Source organism: Lepidochelys olivacea, assembly GCF_965140295.1.
Source record: "Lepidochelys olivacea isolate rLepOli2 genome assembly, chromosome: 5".
NCBI classification, from domain to species: domain Eukaryota; kingdom Metazoa; phylum Chordata; order Testudines; family Cheloniidae; genus Lepidochelys; species Lepidochelys olivacea.
The window spans coordinates 9185427-9202627 of record NC_140415.1 but is presented as its reverse complement, the minus strand read 5'-3'; the positions used below and the strand labels follow the sequence as shown (position 1 = coordinate 9202627).

General features: G+C 45.1%; 1 protein-coding gene across 1 annotated transcript; it reads right to left on the bottom strand.

The window, feature by feature from the left end:
* Window positions 1-7511: 7511 nt before the first annotated feature.
* LOC311521241 (uncharacterized protein) lies at window positions 7512-13359 on the bottom strand. Its single transcript, XM_084629462.1, has 2 exons — window positions 12489-13359; window positions 7512-9995 (listed from the first exon to the last, which is right to left on the bottom strand). Exon 2 carries the CDS (start codon window positions 9670-9672, stop codon window positions 8332-8334), a length of 1341 nt encoding a protein of 446 aa, XP_084485588.1. The 5' UTR covers window positions 9673-9995; window positions 12489-13359; the 3' UTR covers window positions 7512-8331.
* Window positions 13360-17201: the final 3842 nt, after the last annotated feature.

The following is a 17201-nucleotide window of genomic DNA, read 5'->3' as shown; positions in this document are numbered from 1 at the left end:
AATGACAATGGAATACTTTCCATTTCAATAATAACTAAGAAGGACTTTAAACAGCAGCTGCTTAAGCTAGACTTATTTAAATTAGGAGGTCCATATAACTTGCATCCAGGAACTAGCTGAGGAGCTCTCTGGCCTGTCAAAGTTGATTTTCAATAAATCTTAGAACCGTGGGGAAGTTCCAGAGGACTCGAAGAAAGCTAATGTTGTGCCAATATTTTAAAAAGGGTGAACGGGACAACTCAGGTAATTATAGCTCTGTCAGTCTGACATCGATCCAGGGCAAAATAATGAAATGGCTGATATGGGACTAATAAAGAATTAAAGGAGGGTAATATAATGAATGCAGCCTGCTTGGGTTTATGGAAAATAGATCCTGTCAAACTAACTTGATATCTTTTTTAAATATAAGATTACAGGTTGTTTGAGATAGGTAATAGTGCTGATACAATATACTTAGACTTTTGAAAAGCATTTGAGTTGGTACTGGACAACGTTCTAATTACGAACAGTACAAAATCAACACAGCATACATTAAATGGATTAAAAACTAGCTAAATGATAGGTCTCCAAATGGGGAATTATCATCGAGTGGGGTCCTGCAGGGATTTCCCCTACACTATTTAACAGTTTTATCTATGATCTGACAGAAAACATAAAATCATTGGTCAAGTTTGTAGATGGCCCAAAGATTGGAGGCACTGTAAATAATGAAGAGGATAGGTCACTGACACAGAACAATCTGGATTACTTGGGAAACTGGGTGTAAGCAAAGAACATGCATTTTAATACGCCCAAATATAAAGTGTCATAAAAAAGAATGCAGGCCATATTTACAGTATGGGGGACTCTATCCCAGGAACCAGTGACTCTGAAAAGGACTTGGGGCTTATGGTAGATATTTAGCTGAACATGAGCTCCCAATGAGATGTTGTGGCCAAAAGGGCTAATGTGATCCTTGGATGTATAAACAGGGGAATCCTGAGGAGGAGGGAAGTTTTATTACCTCTGAATTTGGCACTGGTGAGACTGCTGTTAGACTCTTGTGTCTAGCTCTTGTGTCCACAATTCAAGAAGGACATTGATAAATTGGGGAGTCTTCAGAGAAGAGTCATGAGAATGACTGAAGGATGGGAAACATGTCTTGTAGTGAGAGAGCTCAATCTATTTAGCTTAACAAACAGAAGGTTAAGTGGTTATTTGATCACAGTCTATATGTACATACATGGGGAACACAATCTGATAATAGAGAGCTCTTCAATCTAGCAAAAGTATAACAAGATCCAATGGGTGGAAAATGGAGCTGGACAAATTCAGATTGGAAATCAGGTGCACATTTTTTACAGCTGAGATAATTAATCATTGTAACAATTTAACAACGGGACAGTAGTAAATTCTCCATCACTGGCAATTTTAAAATCAAGATTGAATGTTTTTTACCCCCTCAAAGGTGTGCTCTATTTCAAACAGCAATTCATTCAGGGAAGTCCTCTGGCCTGTATTATACAGGAGGTCAGACTAAATTATAAGGCCAGATGGGATCATTGTTTTCATCTGTGAAGACAGGGCTCAGGGGCCGAACCTTCTGCCACTGAACTCAATGGTAAAACCAGTGTCACCAACTTTTCAGTTTGATTGCAGGTATCTCATAATTTGGTGGGTTTTCTTATACACCCAGTTCCTGGAGTCAAGTGATTATACAAGAATCTCAGTTTTAGGTTTTTGTTTTGTTTTAATGGTTTATCCCTCATGGTTTCAAAGAAAATATTGAAGATGTGACCCAAGAGCATCCTAAAGGCTTAGAAACCAAAGAAACACAATATTTTAAAAGTAAATAAACTAAAAAAACTCTTGAATTTAAAGCCAGTCTCATGATTTCTGGAGGCCTGTCTCATAATTTTTATTTATTTATTTATTTATTAAGATTTGGGGTTTAGAAATATGGGTAAAACTTCCACTGACCTGACTGGTACAAGATCAGAGCATAAGGCCCCTGAATTTACCTTCTGTGTAAAAACATGCGAAAGGGAGAACTTGCTGAATCGAAAGCACAGACGAGAGACAAAAAATGCCCTCTACAAACTGCAGAAGGGACAGGGCCTCAGCCAAGCATCCAGGATCACTGGCTGCTGGCTGTGGACACCTGGCTACTTCGACACCATAACATGAGCTGAAACTATACCATCGGCATGGATGGCTCCCTTGAAACCCTCCAAAATGGTTCTTTGTTGCAGGGATGGTCTCTTTGTTGTGTCTGTACAGTGCCTAGCACAATGAGGCCCTGGTCCATGACTGGCACACACAGCTGCTATATTAATACTAATATGGAGCGTGAATATTGCCTCTTGCAGCTTTGAATAGTGCTGGTTTTTCCCATGGTTCATAAGGGGCTGTGTAGCTTTACTAGACTCTGACCCCACAAGTGAGAGCATGCGGTCTGACTGCCTGAAGTAAATGGAGTTCCATGAAGGCCGGAGCTGAGCACCTCCACACTGCCAATTGCAGCAGCAAGGGCTTTGCCAGGGTGATGCTGCCCATTAACCACAACCCCTTTTTCAAACTTCTGTTGAACCACTGGATATTTCTTATGTTTTTGCTTCGGGGTAGAGGGAGGGGCACTTGCAGATACAGGAAGAGGCTGTCACTCTATGAATGGGGTTCTCCCTCTTTATTCTGGGTTATTTGATGCCTCATTTCCTTCCTCTGCCTAGTAGGGTAGCATATGGTCCCACGTGTTTTATATCAGGCATACATAGTCTGTTTAATCTTTTCAGTAACAATTAAGTTTCCATCTTAGCTGGTTCAAAGATTATTATATCAGAACTATTAAACTAGTGGGGTTTCCCCCCCATTAGCTATTTTTTTGTTATCGTTGTTTAAAACAAACACTTGTCTCTGTGGCACAGCACATACCAATAGGGAGCAGAATTACAATGTACTTCAGCCAAATTCCATTTATTGTCTATTTCAGTCGTTTTCTTATGGTAGCAATTATTCTCCATAAGCCTGCGAGCAAGCAACAGAAATCTGAAATCAAAGAGTTTTTATCTACAGCAATTTCAAAAATGGCAGGTAGCTGATCATTTAAACTTTAGTTTTGTGCAGTAGAGCAGTGTGCGAACTGGAGAATACCATCTGCCTTCTCCTATGAGTTTTAAAAATTCAGGAGTCAGAGCTTGTGGGTGCCATTGCATCACATGAAAGCAGTAACTTTTGGTTATTTCAAGCTAGCATGGCATAGTTTGTAAGTAGATGATGTACCTATGTCATTGCCTTATATGAAGGTACCTAGTGTTAGGTGAACCTCAAAAGCTCTGAGATCAGGTTTGGGTTAGACAGGCACCTAAAAGTTAGGTCTTGATCCAGACTTTTTTACATGGTCCTCACACTGAGTTCTGTCTTGTAGAAGAAAAGTCCAGTCCCATTAGAGAGACACAACCTCCTATTAGAGAGACGCAGCTTTAATCTTGTTTTACTAGCAGAACTTCTGCAGCTGGTAGCCTGCTCCTTCTAAAAACACTTGCACTAAACTTCCATAAGAGGAAACTAAGTTTTTCAGTGTACAGCAGCATGATGACCTTGAAGAGACACAGCATTACACATTCCCATTTTAAAATGGCGTATTTCCACTGACGAGGATGGAGTCATATCTGATTTTCACCAGTGTTGTGTTGAAATCAGGCTCCCCGTCTACAGAACATGGGTTTGAAATCATTTGTAAATAGACTCCTACCTCTGATAAGGGGAGGAGGTACCACACACACAATCTTTCTCGCTATATAGCATCACTTCTGGTTCTGGTCACAACCCAAAGTGTTTTCTAATTAATAAAACATTAGAGTAGTCAGATATTGTTGGACAATCAAATAGGCTGAGATTTAAGTTTTGGGTGGAGTTTCATGGGAGGCAGATAAATGTACTCTGTGGGGCATTATGTAGCACTGCCATTTTCTATTTATTTTATTCATGTGATAGATTGCAGTATAATAAAGAGATATTGACAACTGGCCCTTGATGAATGCTTCAGTCAATCCCTAGCAACTTGAGGGCAATTGAGGCCTGATATGGGTGCAAGTCTGGGCCAGTTGATAGTTTCAGGTACAAAGTGATTCAGTGATATGTAACTCCAGAATCAGTCCTCGTGCCATTTTAAAAGGTAGCTGCCCTATTTACTACTCTGCAGTTATGAAGTATAGACCTTACATCTCAGATTCAGGCATGATAGAAATATTAAAAAAACAGCCATATTTCCAGTCAGTTTCTCTTTCAGGCTCAGATGACCCCAAGAAAATAAGGGGTATGCAACCAGCAAACAAACAAAAGAAAAACAACAAAATTTTCCTGAACTCGCTCTAAATTTCAGCAAATCTTTGGATTCCGTTCAAGATTTGCGTGAATCTCCAGGTTAGCTCTTATGTTATCCAACTTATTTCTCCTATTCTGACCCACTATCAACCTGAATCAAAAATGGCTTCCCCAAACTCTTAAACTTTATTCACTATGTATCTCACCCACAAAGCTTTACTTATCCTTTCATTACAAATCTGCTTCCTTTCTTTATAGAATACCTTTTATCATATGCTGGAGGGTGATGGCTTAAAATCTGAGCCTAAGGGTTGACAATTCTTAGACTCCCTGGAGTCACAGGTTCAAATTCTGGCAAGATTGACTCAACTCTTTCTCTTTTCAAAGGAAAGAAATTGAATTCCACTCAGGTCACCCTGTGAGAAACTTTCAGGGGAAATATATAGATATACACACAACCAACATCTAGTCTGTTCTTTGGGAACATTAAAAATTTTACCCCAACATGTTTTGCTAAAATTTCCTTGCCTTCCACTCAAGTGAAGCATTTGTTTTGCCCATTTTGTTAACCTAGTAGCCGCAGTCTGCCTAAGGTGTGATAGTTTGAGTGTGGCCATATGAGTGTTGGCCTGTCCTGAGTTACACCCCAGTGACCACACTGCACTTGTTGCAATATTGAGATTTTGCTGATGTTTCTCTTCAAGCTCCCTCTATTGGAATCAAGAGAATCACTAAGAATACCACTTTTCTATTGGGAAAAAGTCAGTTTTTAGCTCTCACGGTTGCAGAGATAAACTTGCACTCTGAACACGCAGAAACAAACATAATAAAAAGATCCTCAAATCTAAAATTCTCAAGATTTGGGAGAGGAACAGGGCTGACTCATGATTTTGGAATGTCTCTTGTTGGCAATACTGTGCCAAGATTGTCTGGATGTTACTGGTGGCAGAAGCTGGTCCACAGGTTGTGAAATGTGTTGGGATCATTTCAGTTGAATGGCACTATAACTGGGTGGGCTGTACTTTTAAGGGCCAGGAAGTTTAGGATTAGCTAACCCTGTTCAGTTAGCCTTTCCCTGCTGCAACTGCACAGCAAAAAGAAGGCCAAGGGAAAGAGCTACAGGAGTATAGCTGGTTCCTGTAGTGGGCCCTAGAACAAAGACCAGGCTCCAGGAAGGCAGACCTAGGGCCAGTGTCCCTGAAGAGGAAAGGGGAGCTGAAGGAGAGGATAAAGCAGTAAGCGACTATTCCCAGTCCAAGGTAGCTGTTAGAAAGGAGGCTGTCAGTGCTCTAGTAAAGCATGAGAAAGCCCAGTGCTCTGATGAGCATAACAGGGGAGGGATAGCTCAGTGGTTTGAGCGTTGGCTTGCTAAACCCAGGGTTGTGAGTTCAATCCTTGAGGGGGTGATTTAGGGCAAAAATTGGAGATTGGTCCTGCTTTGAGCAGGGGGTTGGACTAGATCACCTGCTGAGGTCCCTTCCAATCCTGATATTCTATGAGAATGGCTGTAATTCAAACCTAGGAGGGGCAGAAGACCTTTTGTTTATTTTCTGTAGGGTCTATTGTTGAAGGTGGTGTTCATTTTCGACTTGGAGGACCCTGAAAGGGGATTGAGAGTGACCGCAGGAGGGCTCTGCCATGTGAATCATCAGGAGAGATAGCAAAGCCTGGTGTAGGGAAACTGAGGCAAGGATTCTGTAGGGCCGCCACCTGCCATGAATCAATACTCTGGAGGTGACAAACCATCTACAGAGACTATGGAAACATATAGACAACCCAGGTAGTGAAGTCTCTAGTTAATGTTGAACAGGCCTTTCTGTTTTCAGTTGGTTATAATTTGGTCCAATTTAAACTGTTTGGGCTGAAATTTTCCATGCCGGGTGCCCATCTGAGGCTGAATTTATTTGGAAAGTTTCAGCAAAAATAGCTTAGCTATTTTTTTTTAAGAACAAGTTTAGTGGGGGGGATGACACATTGTTTTGCTTGTTATAAAAATTCTTACAATGGAGACGCTGTAGCCCCTCTTTGCTTTGAAGAAAGGGCTTGAACATTGGCAGAGGGTTCGCCGTGGTTATCTAGTAATCTACAGACTTGAGAGCTCTGGGCTCTCTCCCTATATACACACATATATGCAACTCCCATCTTTTCATGTGCTGTAATATTTATACTGCTTACTATAATTTTCACTTCATACATCTGATGAAGTGGGTTTTAGCCCAAAAAGCTTATGCTCAAATAAATTTGTTAGTCTCTAAGGTGACACAAGGACTCTTGTTGTTTTTGTTGATACAGACTAACACAGCTACCACTCTGAAACATATAGGTAAGGTTGCCAATTTTGGTTGGACGTATTCCTGGAGGTTTCGTCATATGACATAATCTTTAATTAAAGATTAACCTTAAATTCCTGGTTTCAGAGTAACAGCCGTGTTAGTCTGTATTCGCAAAAAGAAAAGGAGTACTTGTGGCACCTTAGAGACTAACCAATTTATTTGAGCATGAGCTTTCGTGAGCTACAGCTCACTTCATCGGATGCATCATGCATCATGCATCGAAAGCTCATGCTCAAATAAATTGGTTAGTCTCTAAGGTGCCACAAGTACTCCTTAAATTCCTGGAGACTCCAGGACAATCCTGGTGGGTTGGAACCCTACATATATGACACCTTTTGCACCCTCCCCATATATATGTATACATATATATGTGTGTGTGTCTGTGAAGGTATGTATATATTGGTGCCTTATATGTGTGTGTGTGTGTGTTTGTGAAGGTATGTACGTACACAGTGTTGTGTGCAAGCATAAGGCACCCAGTCCTATAGACTAATAGTTTCTGTAAAGTAATTTCTGTTGTGTTAATGTTTTTTGAATCTGACTGTTCTGGTACTTGTTCAAATGTTTTAAAACCAATAGATGTGTTCTTTTTTTCTTTTCTTTTGTCGTTTGCAGGAACTGAAGGGAATAAATGTAGATTGTTTAATATGATTTTATTCCTTGTTCTTAAAATACTGTGGACTGGGGAAATGAAATCAGGAAAATAAATATTTAAAGGGATTGCTAGGAATTCAGAGCCTTTTGTTTCTAGATCACTTAGACGCATGGCCCTGCCTGTTGCAATGGATAGTGTTGCCGGCACCCAGTGCCGAGAGGCTGAACAACAGCTTGAGTGGTTCGTTACCCGGTGTGCTACACCCAATAATCACAACGGGGTGGAGAAGCAGAAAAGTTTATTTGCAGCTGCAAAAAGGTACAGGGAGAATAAAATCTCAAATCCTGCACACCAGAGCAGGAAGTTACACAGGCTTTTATACATCCTTTTTCCCAGCATACTTATCCAATAGGAAGCTGCCCCAAGTATCCATATAGCCAGCCAATCCAGTTCCCAGCTAGTTCCCTGATTCTCTGTATCATTTGTTAAACCATACATAAAGCTGCTTTATTCAGCATTGTTCTTCCATATCTCCCCTGTTTGGCCTTGCTTAGTTTCAGGCAGTCTGACTCTGCAACATACTGTTGCAGATTCTCAGCATAACTGCTGTGTGTGCCTCCAGGCGGGGGGGCCAAGGACACTTGGGCCTAGCACACAGAGCTGCTGCGAGTGCCTCCAGGCAGGAGGGGGGGGGGCAAGGACACAGGGGCCTAGTGCGAGGGGGCTTCATCGACACTCGTGGTCTTCCACCCCCTCGAGTTACCTAGCGACCATGCCCCAGTGTTCCCAACAACTCCCCCCTTTGAGAACACTCAACAGCCTTGGCTCTGAGTTTTCTCACTTGGGCTACTTATTTCTTTACAATATGACTTTGCATAAGCACTTTGTGATAGCCCTGAAGAGAATGACTTACTAACTTTTGCAAAAGGGCCCTGACACACATACCGCACAGCATAATACCAGTAATACAAGCAGTACAAGAAAGAGAAATTTCAATAGCAGGCTAAATAAACCACCAAGCCAAGACGACAAACCCCAGCCTGAAAACAAGGTTTGCAACCAATTGTTCTCTGGGGCAGTATAGGCAACCTGTGCTCCGGCTCAGGCATGGGCCTCAGCCTGTACCACCTTTTCATAGATCTCATAACTGCTATCATTTACATATACACAACATCGGGGCTCGATAAGGGCACAAACCCCTCCTTGGGATGCCAAGAGATAGTTCAAAGCCAGCCTGTTTTGGAGGGAAAACGTCCTGAGCTGCTGTACCTCTTTATTTAATGTTTTTACTGCTGACCCTAAATCACTAACCAAGTCCTCTAACTCTAAGGCCACTTTCTCAAGTACCATCTGCAGCCTTACAGTATAGCGGCCTATGCATGCCAGGGCTGGCCCGGTAAACAGTGGCGCTATTCCCAGTACAGAGCACCCTACCAGCTTCTCGGTTGTGAGGGGATTCTTCATATTGCCCTCCAATGCCTTAGTCAGTCGCCGCAGGGTCTTTTCTCGTGACTCAACAGAGGTGTCTCGGGCATTTCTAATCTTTCCTTTGGGCAGTGTGGCAGTTATGGAAAGATGAGGAACTCCATGAGCTATATAACAGCTACCTGTCCAGTTGGCTGGCAGCACCTTGTAAGCCTTTCGGCCACATACAAAATAGTGACCCTGTAGGGCCCAATAAGGACTGTTTCTTAAGGGGATTCCTGGGATATTTAAGGCTGCTTTTCCAAACAGTTCATATGCCCCTAGGGGGGCATCCCATCCTCCTGATTGGGTACAAGTGGGGGCATTTCTAATTGTGCCGTTCAAATTACACTCGCCATAGGGACCACTACAAACCCACCATTGGCTTGCTACATTGGAGATATTAACTGGACGGCAAGTTACATTTCCAAACCCCTTTTTTGTGGTAAGATTATTTGTAATTGTTTCCCTAAAAGGGGAGGAACCATTACACCCACACCGTTGGCCTCCCCTGTTGGTCTTTATCCAATACCCATCAGCCCACTGTGTAATAACACAGGAGCTCTTTCCCACAGGATGCCCATAGGGATCAGATTGGTTTCGGGTAAAACATAACACTCCCTCAGTGAGTACTGCAACTGAATACTCCTGGTCCTGATAGGTGGCCTGCTGTAAAGAGGTCTTGTTCCAGAACGGTGAGTCCGTTCTTTCCTGCTCTTTGGTGGTGGCTAATTCTGCTAGGGTCAAGGGCAGCCTGTCAAGGGGCATTCCCGTTTTGGGGGATAGTGGAGTTGGAGCACACACCCAGCAATCAGTCTGGTTTGTTAAAGTAGCAACATGGTGCGCAAGCAAAACAAAGGAGTTATGCTCCCGATATGCACAGTTTGGAAATACCAATACAAAGAATAACAATGTTACCCAATTAATTATTACCAGAGTCTTCCCAACCCAGGATCTCCAGTACCTGGGTGGGCCCATTTTAGCATTAAGGTGCCCGCTATTTGTGTCTTTTAAACAGTAGCTTTAGCCCGAGATCGTCACTAGATGAGGAGTCAGCAGGTTGGACGGTCCACTGTTCTGCTGACGAGGGGGCAGGTACTGCCTTCAGACGAGAGTGATGGATCCAGTTCTTGTGTCCCTTGATCTTTGCCGCTGTATGGGAGATCAGCAGGACGGTATAGGGTCCTTTCCACTTTTCCTGGAGAGGCTCGTCTTTCCAGGTGCGAACAAGCACAGAGTCACCGGGCTGTAAGGAGTGAACGGGAGAGTCCAAGGGGAGAGGCTGGGAATCCTTGGTATACCTGTGAAGAGACAAGAGAACAGCAGACAGGGAACACATATACTGTGACAAAAAAACATTACCCAACTCCCATTCCCCTGACAGAACCGGGGTGCCATTTATAGGCCATGCCCTTCCAAACGTAATTTCAAAGGGACTGAGCCCTAATCTACCCTTTGGGAGAACGCGGATACGGAGTAGGACAAGGGGCAAAGCATCAGGCCATCGCAGTGAGGCTTCTTGGCACACTTTTGAGAGATGCCATTTAAGGGTCTGATTGGTACGCTCCACGACACCACTGGCTTGCGGTCTCCAGGGCGTATGGAGTTCCAGGGGATCTGTAAGGCATGTGAGATGCTTTGAATGATTTTTGACGTGAAGTGTGTCCCATTGTCAGATTCCATCCACAGGGGGAGTCCAAAGCGAGGAATGAGCTCCTTAACAAACTTGAGGGCCACTGTCCTGGCAGTGCAGTTACAGCAGGGGAAGGCTTCTGGCCATCCGCTGAACCGATCCACTATAACAAGGAGATATTTGAACCCTTGGGTCCGGGGAAACTCAGTAAAGTCTATTTGCCACACTTGTCCGGGGCCCAGAGTGGGTTCTAGGGCAGCTGGTGGCACAGGATGTCCCGGTCGGGGGTTATTCTTTTGGCAGACTAAGCAGTCCGCTTGTACCTGGGCAGCCAGGGGTCGGAGTCCGGAAGTGATAAAGTATTTTCCCATTAGCTGGATAAGTGCTTCCCTGCCAGCATGAGTATGCAGCACACCAAAAGCATACTTTGAATCAGTAAAAATGTTGACCCGCTTTCCTTTTGACAGTTCAAGTGCACGGGTCAGGGCTATTAGTTTGGCAAGCTGGGCAGAGGTCCCCGCAGGCAAACCTTCAGCTTCCACAGTGTCATGGAGGGTCACAACAGCATAACCCGCCCTCCTTTGCCCATCTATTACAGTACTGCTACCATCAGTGTACCACTCATAATCTGCATTTGGGAGGGGTACATCCTTTAAATCCGGACGGCTGGAGTACTGGGCATCTATGATCTCTAAACAGTCATGTTTCTGTTCCTCTGTTTCTGGCAAGAGAGTAGCTGGGTTAAGGGAGGGGCAAGGCTGTAGGGTGACTTCAGAGTTCTCTAACAGCTTAGCCTGGTACCGAGCAATCCGAGCCTGGGTGAGCCAAAGCCCTCCCTTTGCATCCAATAAGGCTCGGACCATATGGGGAGTATAGATTTGCATAACCCCTCCCAATGTTAGCTTCTCGGCTTCCTCAAGCAATAGGGCAGTAGCTGCGACCGCCCGTAAACATGCCCGCCAACCCTTTGCAACCTGATCCAATTGCTTAGAAAAATAAGCCACAGGACGCTTCCATGCTCCTAACAGCTGTGTAAGCACTCCTAGCGCCACCCCCCTTCGTTCACGTACATACAACTGAAACGGCTTAGAGAGATCTGGCAGGCCCAGAGCCGGGGCTTCCATCAATTTTCTTTTCAGGATTTTAAATGCCCTGTCAGCCTCTGGGGTCCAATAGAAGGGGTCATGATCTGCTCCTTTTACACAGTCGTACAGGGGTTTAGCCCACAGTCCAAACTCTGGGATCCATATCCTGCAAAAGCCTGCCATACCCAGAAATGCCCTGAGCCGCTCACAATTATTTGGAGAGGAACTTGACAGATAGATTCCTTTCTTTTTTTTCGCTTGAACGCTGACGCTCCCCTTGCCTTAGCTGTAACCTGATCCCTCTCCACCTCAGACCACAGGGTTCTCAGGAGGATATTACAGTCGTCTCAATCGGCTTGTGACTACTGAGGCACCCCTTAAAGACTGATATAAACCTGCTTGGGTTCGTTGAGAATTCCCCAGCCTGTGTTTTAAAAGCTGCTAAGTCTATTGGATTGAATGGCACATGGGTGTAAACTTGCATAGTGGTAGCCTGACGTCCATCTGCCCCTGGGCAAGCCACAACCGTCTCGGTAAGCAAAGGATAGAGTACCACCGAGAGGGCAATCTCTGTAACCCGAGGCATCCTACCCTTATACAGTGGGGGTGTGGGGGCCGAAGGGGACACCGGCTCTGCCATTACAGTGGGGGTGGGGGTCTGGGGACTAACATTAGCTGCTACCAAACCACTTGGAGTCAGATTACAGCGCTGTAAAATATCTGGTCAAGTACATAAAGTCAGAAACAAATGCGCATACATATGTTCATTCCATTTACCCATTCACTGACAAAACAAAACTAATTGGAGGATCGTGTTGTAATTAATTGACCCTCCTGGTGGCCACCACTCCTGGTCCTCTAGTTGATATTGAGGCCAGTCAACTGTACAGAATCGTTTTAATTGGCTCTTAGTCATCGGATCCGCACCAAATACCTTCCAGTTTGCTAGAATGCACTCTAGGGGCGTACACCGTGCCCTAACCTCTGAGCTCTGTCCCTGTCCCATACCTACAGGGTAACTCTGGGCGTCCCCAGGTTCCAACAGAGCATATAATCCGGATTTTAAAGGATCCTACCTGATCCAAGGGACCGGTTCTTCACCGTGGCCCTGCAGCTGCTCCTCCCCCACGTCTAAGGGACCGGTTCTTCACTGTGGTCCACAACAGCTTCTCCACTATATGAGTGCGTTGCACCGTTGTGCCCTCTGGGGTCGATCAAATCGCGTCTCCTCCGAGGCCCCCGATGAACTCACCGGTGCGCGCTGGGCGTCGGTTCTCGCCGCAATCCTCGACCTCCAGGAGGGGTCCGGGCAAGGCTAAATTGCAGCCTCGCCGCCCACCCAGGGACGCCAAAAGCTGTTGCCGGCACCCAGTGCCGAGAGGCTGAACAACAGCTTGAGTGGTTCGTTACCCGGTGTGCTACACCCAATAATCACAACGGGGTGGAGAAGCAGAAAAGTTTATTTGCAGCTGCAAAAAGGTACAGGGAGAATAAAATCTCAAATCCTGCACACCAGAGCAGGAAGTTACACAGGCTTTTATACATCCTTTTCCCCAGCATACTTATCCAATAGCAAGCTGCCCCAAGTATCCATATAGCCAGCCAATCCAGTTCCCAGCTAGTTCCCTGATTCTCTGTATCATTTGTTAAACTATACATAAAGCTGCTTTATTCAGCATTGTTCTTCCATATCTCCCCTGTTTGGCCTTGCTTAGTTTCAGGCAGTCTGACTCTGCAACATACTGTTGCAGATTCTCAGCATAACTGCTGTGTGTGCCTCCAGGCGGGGGGGCCAAGGACACTTGGGCCTAGCACACAGAGCTGCTGCGAGTGCCTCCAGGCAGGAGGGGGGGGGGCAAGGACACAGGGGCCTAGTGCGAGGGGGCTTCATCGACACTCGTGGTCTTCCATCCCCTCGAGTTACCTAGTGGCCATGCCCCAGTGTTCCCAACAGATAGCATTAACCTCTGACCAATATGAAAAAAGTTGGTGACCTCAGAACAATTTGTAGCTGTCCACAACACTACATGGTAAGCCTCCCACGTTCCTCCCATTCTCTACCTACCAGCCTGGGGTGTGCGCGGGGAGCTTGGGACTTTGGCCTTGTGGGGAGAGGCTTCAGTTGAAGCCTCGAACCACAGCAGGCATGCTCTGCAGGGGTGACGCCCCAAGCCCCAGCAGGCACGTCCAGCTCTCGAACTTCTAAAGATTATCATATGAGGCTCGGAGGGTCAGTAAGTTTGGCCACCCCTGATCTAGTACCTTTCCCCAGCTCTAAATCTACATTAGGCCATGGGAAGCAGAGCATGAATTAAAGCAGCCCTGAGGCAACTCATTTATACCAGGGCAAGCCCGAGCTGTCCCAAAATGTGGAAGTGAAAAGACGGCTTAAAGCTGCCTTTGCCTCCCTCTGCTGTCCTGCCTTGGGTCTAGGAACAGCATAACAAAGTACGAGGCCCCTGCTCTTTCCTCTCTTTCTGGCTCTACCTCTGATTTGTGTGTGTTGTCAGACGTCATTAAGCTGGTCTTTCTCTTGCACTGGTCATCTCAGTAGAAGCCTGGAGGTATTGCACAGAGGGCCACTAAGCCTTTGTCTACACAAGCACTTTTGTTGGCAAAACTTTTGTCGGCCGGGGGTGTGAAAAAACACACCCCGACCAACATACATTTCACCGACAAAAGCACCGGTTTGCACGGCGCTATGTTGGCGGGAGACGCTCTCCTGCTGCCATAGCTACCACCGCTGGTCTATAGCAACTACAGTGGCGACCGTACAGCAGCGCAGATGCAGCAGTACAGATGTGCCGCTCTAATGTCCATAGTGCAGACATAGCCTTAGTCTCAACTGATGGTTTGAAATATCTCAGGTCATTTTTTAAACCCTGCTTTGCAATGTTCTTTGCTTAACTTACATATTCTGATAAAATCCCTTTTCCTATAGTGAAGGCAGAACTAAACATCACTGTAGTTTTCCTTTAATCGGCATCTTAATGCATTCACATTCTGTACATATTAACACCTTGAAGAAGAAGAAGAGTGAAAGGTACCACTACCCTAGTCCTAACAAGTCAACCCAGACATAGTGACATTGTTTCTTTGTTCTGTTCCGTGATGTTATGGATGCATAGAATCATAGAATATCAGGGTTGGAAAGGACCTGAGGAGGTCATCTAGTCCACCCCCTGCTCAAAGCAGGACCAATCCCCAGCTAATCATCCAAAAAGTAATATCAAGGAGGTACTGAAGAGATGCCCCTTGAAGTTCTTGGGGGATGCCATAGGGGGAAAAGGGTCTCTGTACTTGAACCCTGGATGCTTAGATTAAAGGTCAGATGCTCTACCAACTGAGCTAGCCAGGCTCACTGAAAAGGATTGAACTCAGATCTCAAATACTACTCCAGAAGACATAACCACAAGACTAGCTTTCCTCCCATAGGATCGTTGTTACAGCCCCAGCTTTGGAACAGTCTGTAGGAGGAACAACTTCAGTGTGCTAGACCCCCTAGGAGTCTCACACTTCCTCCAGGGTAAGCCACACTGCTTCACTGCCTCTTTAAACTGGACCTCTGAGCCTGCATAACTTCTGCTTCACACCGTGAGCTCTCTTCAGCAAGACCAACGGAGACAGACCCTTGATGGGGACTTGTCAACTCTCTGGGGATGAATGCACCTTGCCAACCATAGACAGTGAAACTCACACAGTGCTGTCAAAACACTCGGGGTTAATAGTTGTCTGGAACACAGCATAGGAAGTCCTTAGGATAGTCTAGAGAAATGAAGATTAAAGCATAGTCCATTCAGGTTAGCCCAGAGCTCAGCCAAGCTGCAGTGAACCCCTGTGTTCAAGCTCTGTGGGTCCCTCCTTCATCAGACTCCAGGTGAGAGCCCTGACCGCCTCCAACAGCCAACACTTATCCCCCACCTCATACCTCTCCAGTCCTTTGTTCTTGAGCTGGGGGAATAGTGCTCAGCCTCCCTGCTTAGAGGTCCGTATTCCTCTGGGTCATTGCTTGCTAGGTGTCAATGTCCGGGCAATTGGATCTGTCATTGTATTCTCAAGAGTTTCATTGATATGGGACCTAAGGCCCAGACAGCGAAGCGACACCCATATCTGTATCGCTTCACCTGCCCTGAGAGTAAACAGCCCTTTTCCGCCCCCTAGGTAACAACACAGAACACAAGCATCATAAAAATATAACAAAAATATTCTCATGTCATCGCACTTGCTACAGTGCTAGCCAGCTAGGAGGGAAAAGGAGTATGAAGAAGTCAAGATTTTCTTACAGTTAGCCTCTACAATGTCCCTCTCGCATAATAAATAAAATGAGAGACGATAGCATTTTTTTCCCGCTATCCTAATGAGGAGTGAGAATGTGTGTGTTCCCTAGGCTAGTTTTTAGCCAGCAGCTGTTGCAATACGCCTATAAGGGGAGACTCAAACGGGCAGGAGAGAGACTTAAAGAGACAAAGATACATAGAGAGGTTCTGTTGGTCATCTACTTTCAGAGAAAAGCTTCAAGATAACTAGCTTATAAGTGATTGAAGTTGTATTGGTTTTAACTATAGCTACCTGTTTCCATGGGAGAACGGATGGGCTTGTGATTACAGCACAGGACTAGATAATTAGAAAGCTGGGGTCTGTTCCTAGGTTTGCTGAAGGCTTCTTGTGTGACATTGGGAAACTCATTTAGTCTCTCTGAGACTCAGTTTCTCCATCTGTAAAATATGGATGATAGAGTTTACTAAACTCCGAGACTAAAAATTCATTAAGGTTGAGACCCTCTGATGTAGGGTGATATATAAGGGCAAAGTGATGGCCTTCATTAACATGAGAGATGTTCCAGATCTTAGGAAAAAGAAAAGGAGTACTTGTGGCACCTTAGAGACTAGCAAATCTCTAAGGTGCCACAAGTCTGCCTTTTCTTTTTGCGGATACAGACTAACACGGCTGCTACTCTGAAACAGATCTTAGAAGAATCCTTTGAGCCAATGAGATATGACATCTTTAATGATGACTTCATTATATTTTCCCAGTTAAATAACACTCCCTCTAACTTTCTGGGCTGGTTTCTGATCCACTATGCTCAGGGACATATGCTACTGAATCGCTCCACTAGTGTTGCCGTCGGTGTCCCTGTCACTAAGGATATGTTTACGCTGGAGCTGGAATGTGTAATTTCCAGATTGAGGAGACATGCCCATTCTAGCTCTCATGGAGCTAATGTGCCAGAAATAAAAGTGTAGCCATGGCAGCTGAAAGCAGAAGGCGGGGGTAGCCGCCCGGAATATGTACCCGTCCAAGATGCTAGGTAGATAGTCAGGGTGTATCTGTCTGTGCTACTGAGGCTAGACTTCTATTTTTCCTGTTCTAGCTCGAATAGAGCCTACACGGCTAGGTCTACCCATGCTGGAAATGACAACTTCAACCCAAAATGTAGATATACTTTATGTGTAAAAGTGCTGCCTGGATAAGAGAGGAGTGATGGAGTGGTCTGAGTTCCATTAACTCAATAGTGACTGGTTATGCTCCTGGTTGGCTTTTTATTTATTTGCCACTAAATCTGGAGAACCCACTTGTAAACCAGAAGAGCGGCTAGCCCTATAGCGTTTCACTGCTAAATGGAACCATAGAGCACAGGACACGTTAGAAGGAAGCCTAATTTCATGTGATTTCTAATCTAGTTGTTAGACCAGTGAGATTCTGAAAGACTTCAGCTAAACATCAGTGTTTGCTGGTTAGTTCACCCTATGAATCTTCTGAGGTTAGAAGGTCCATCTGTGCAAGGCGTG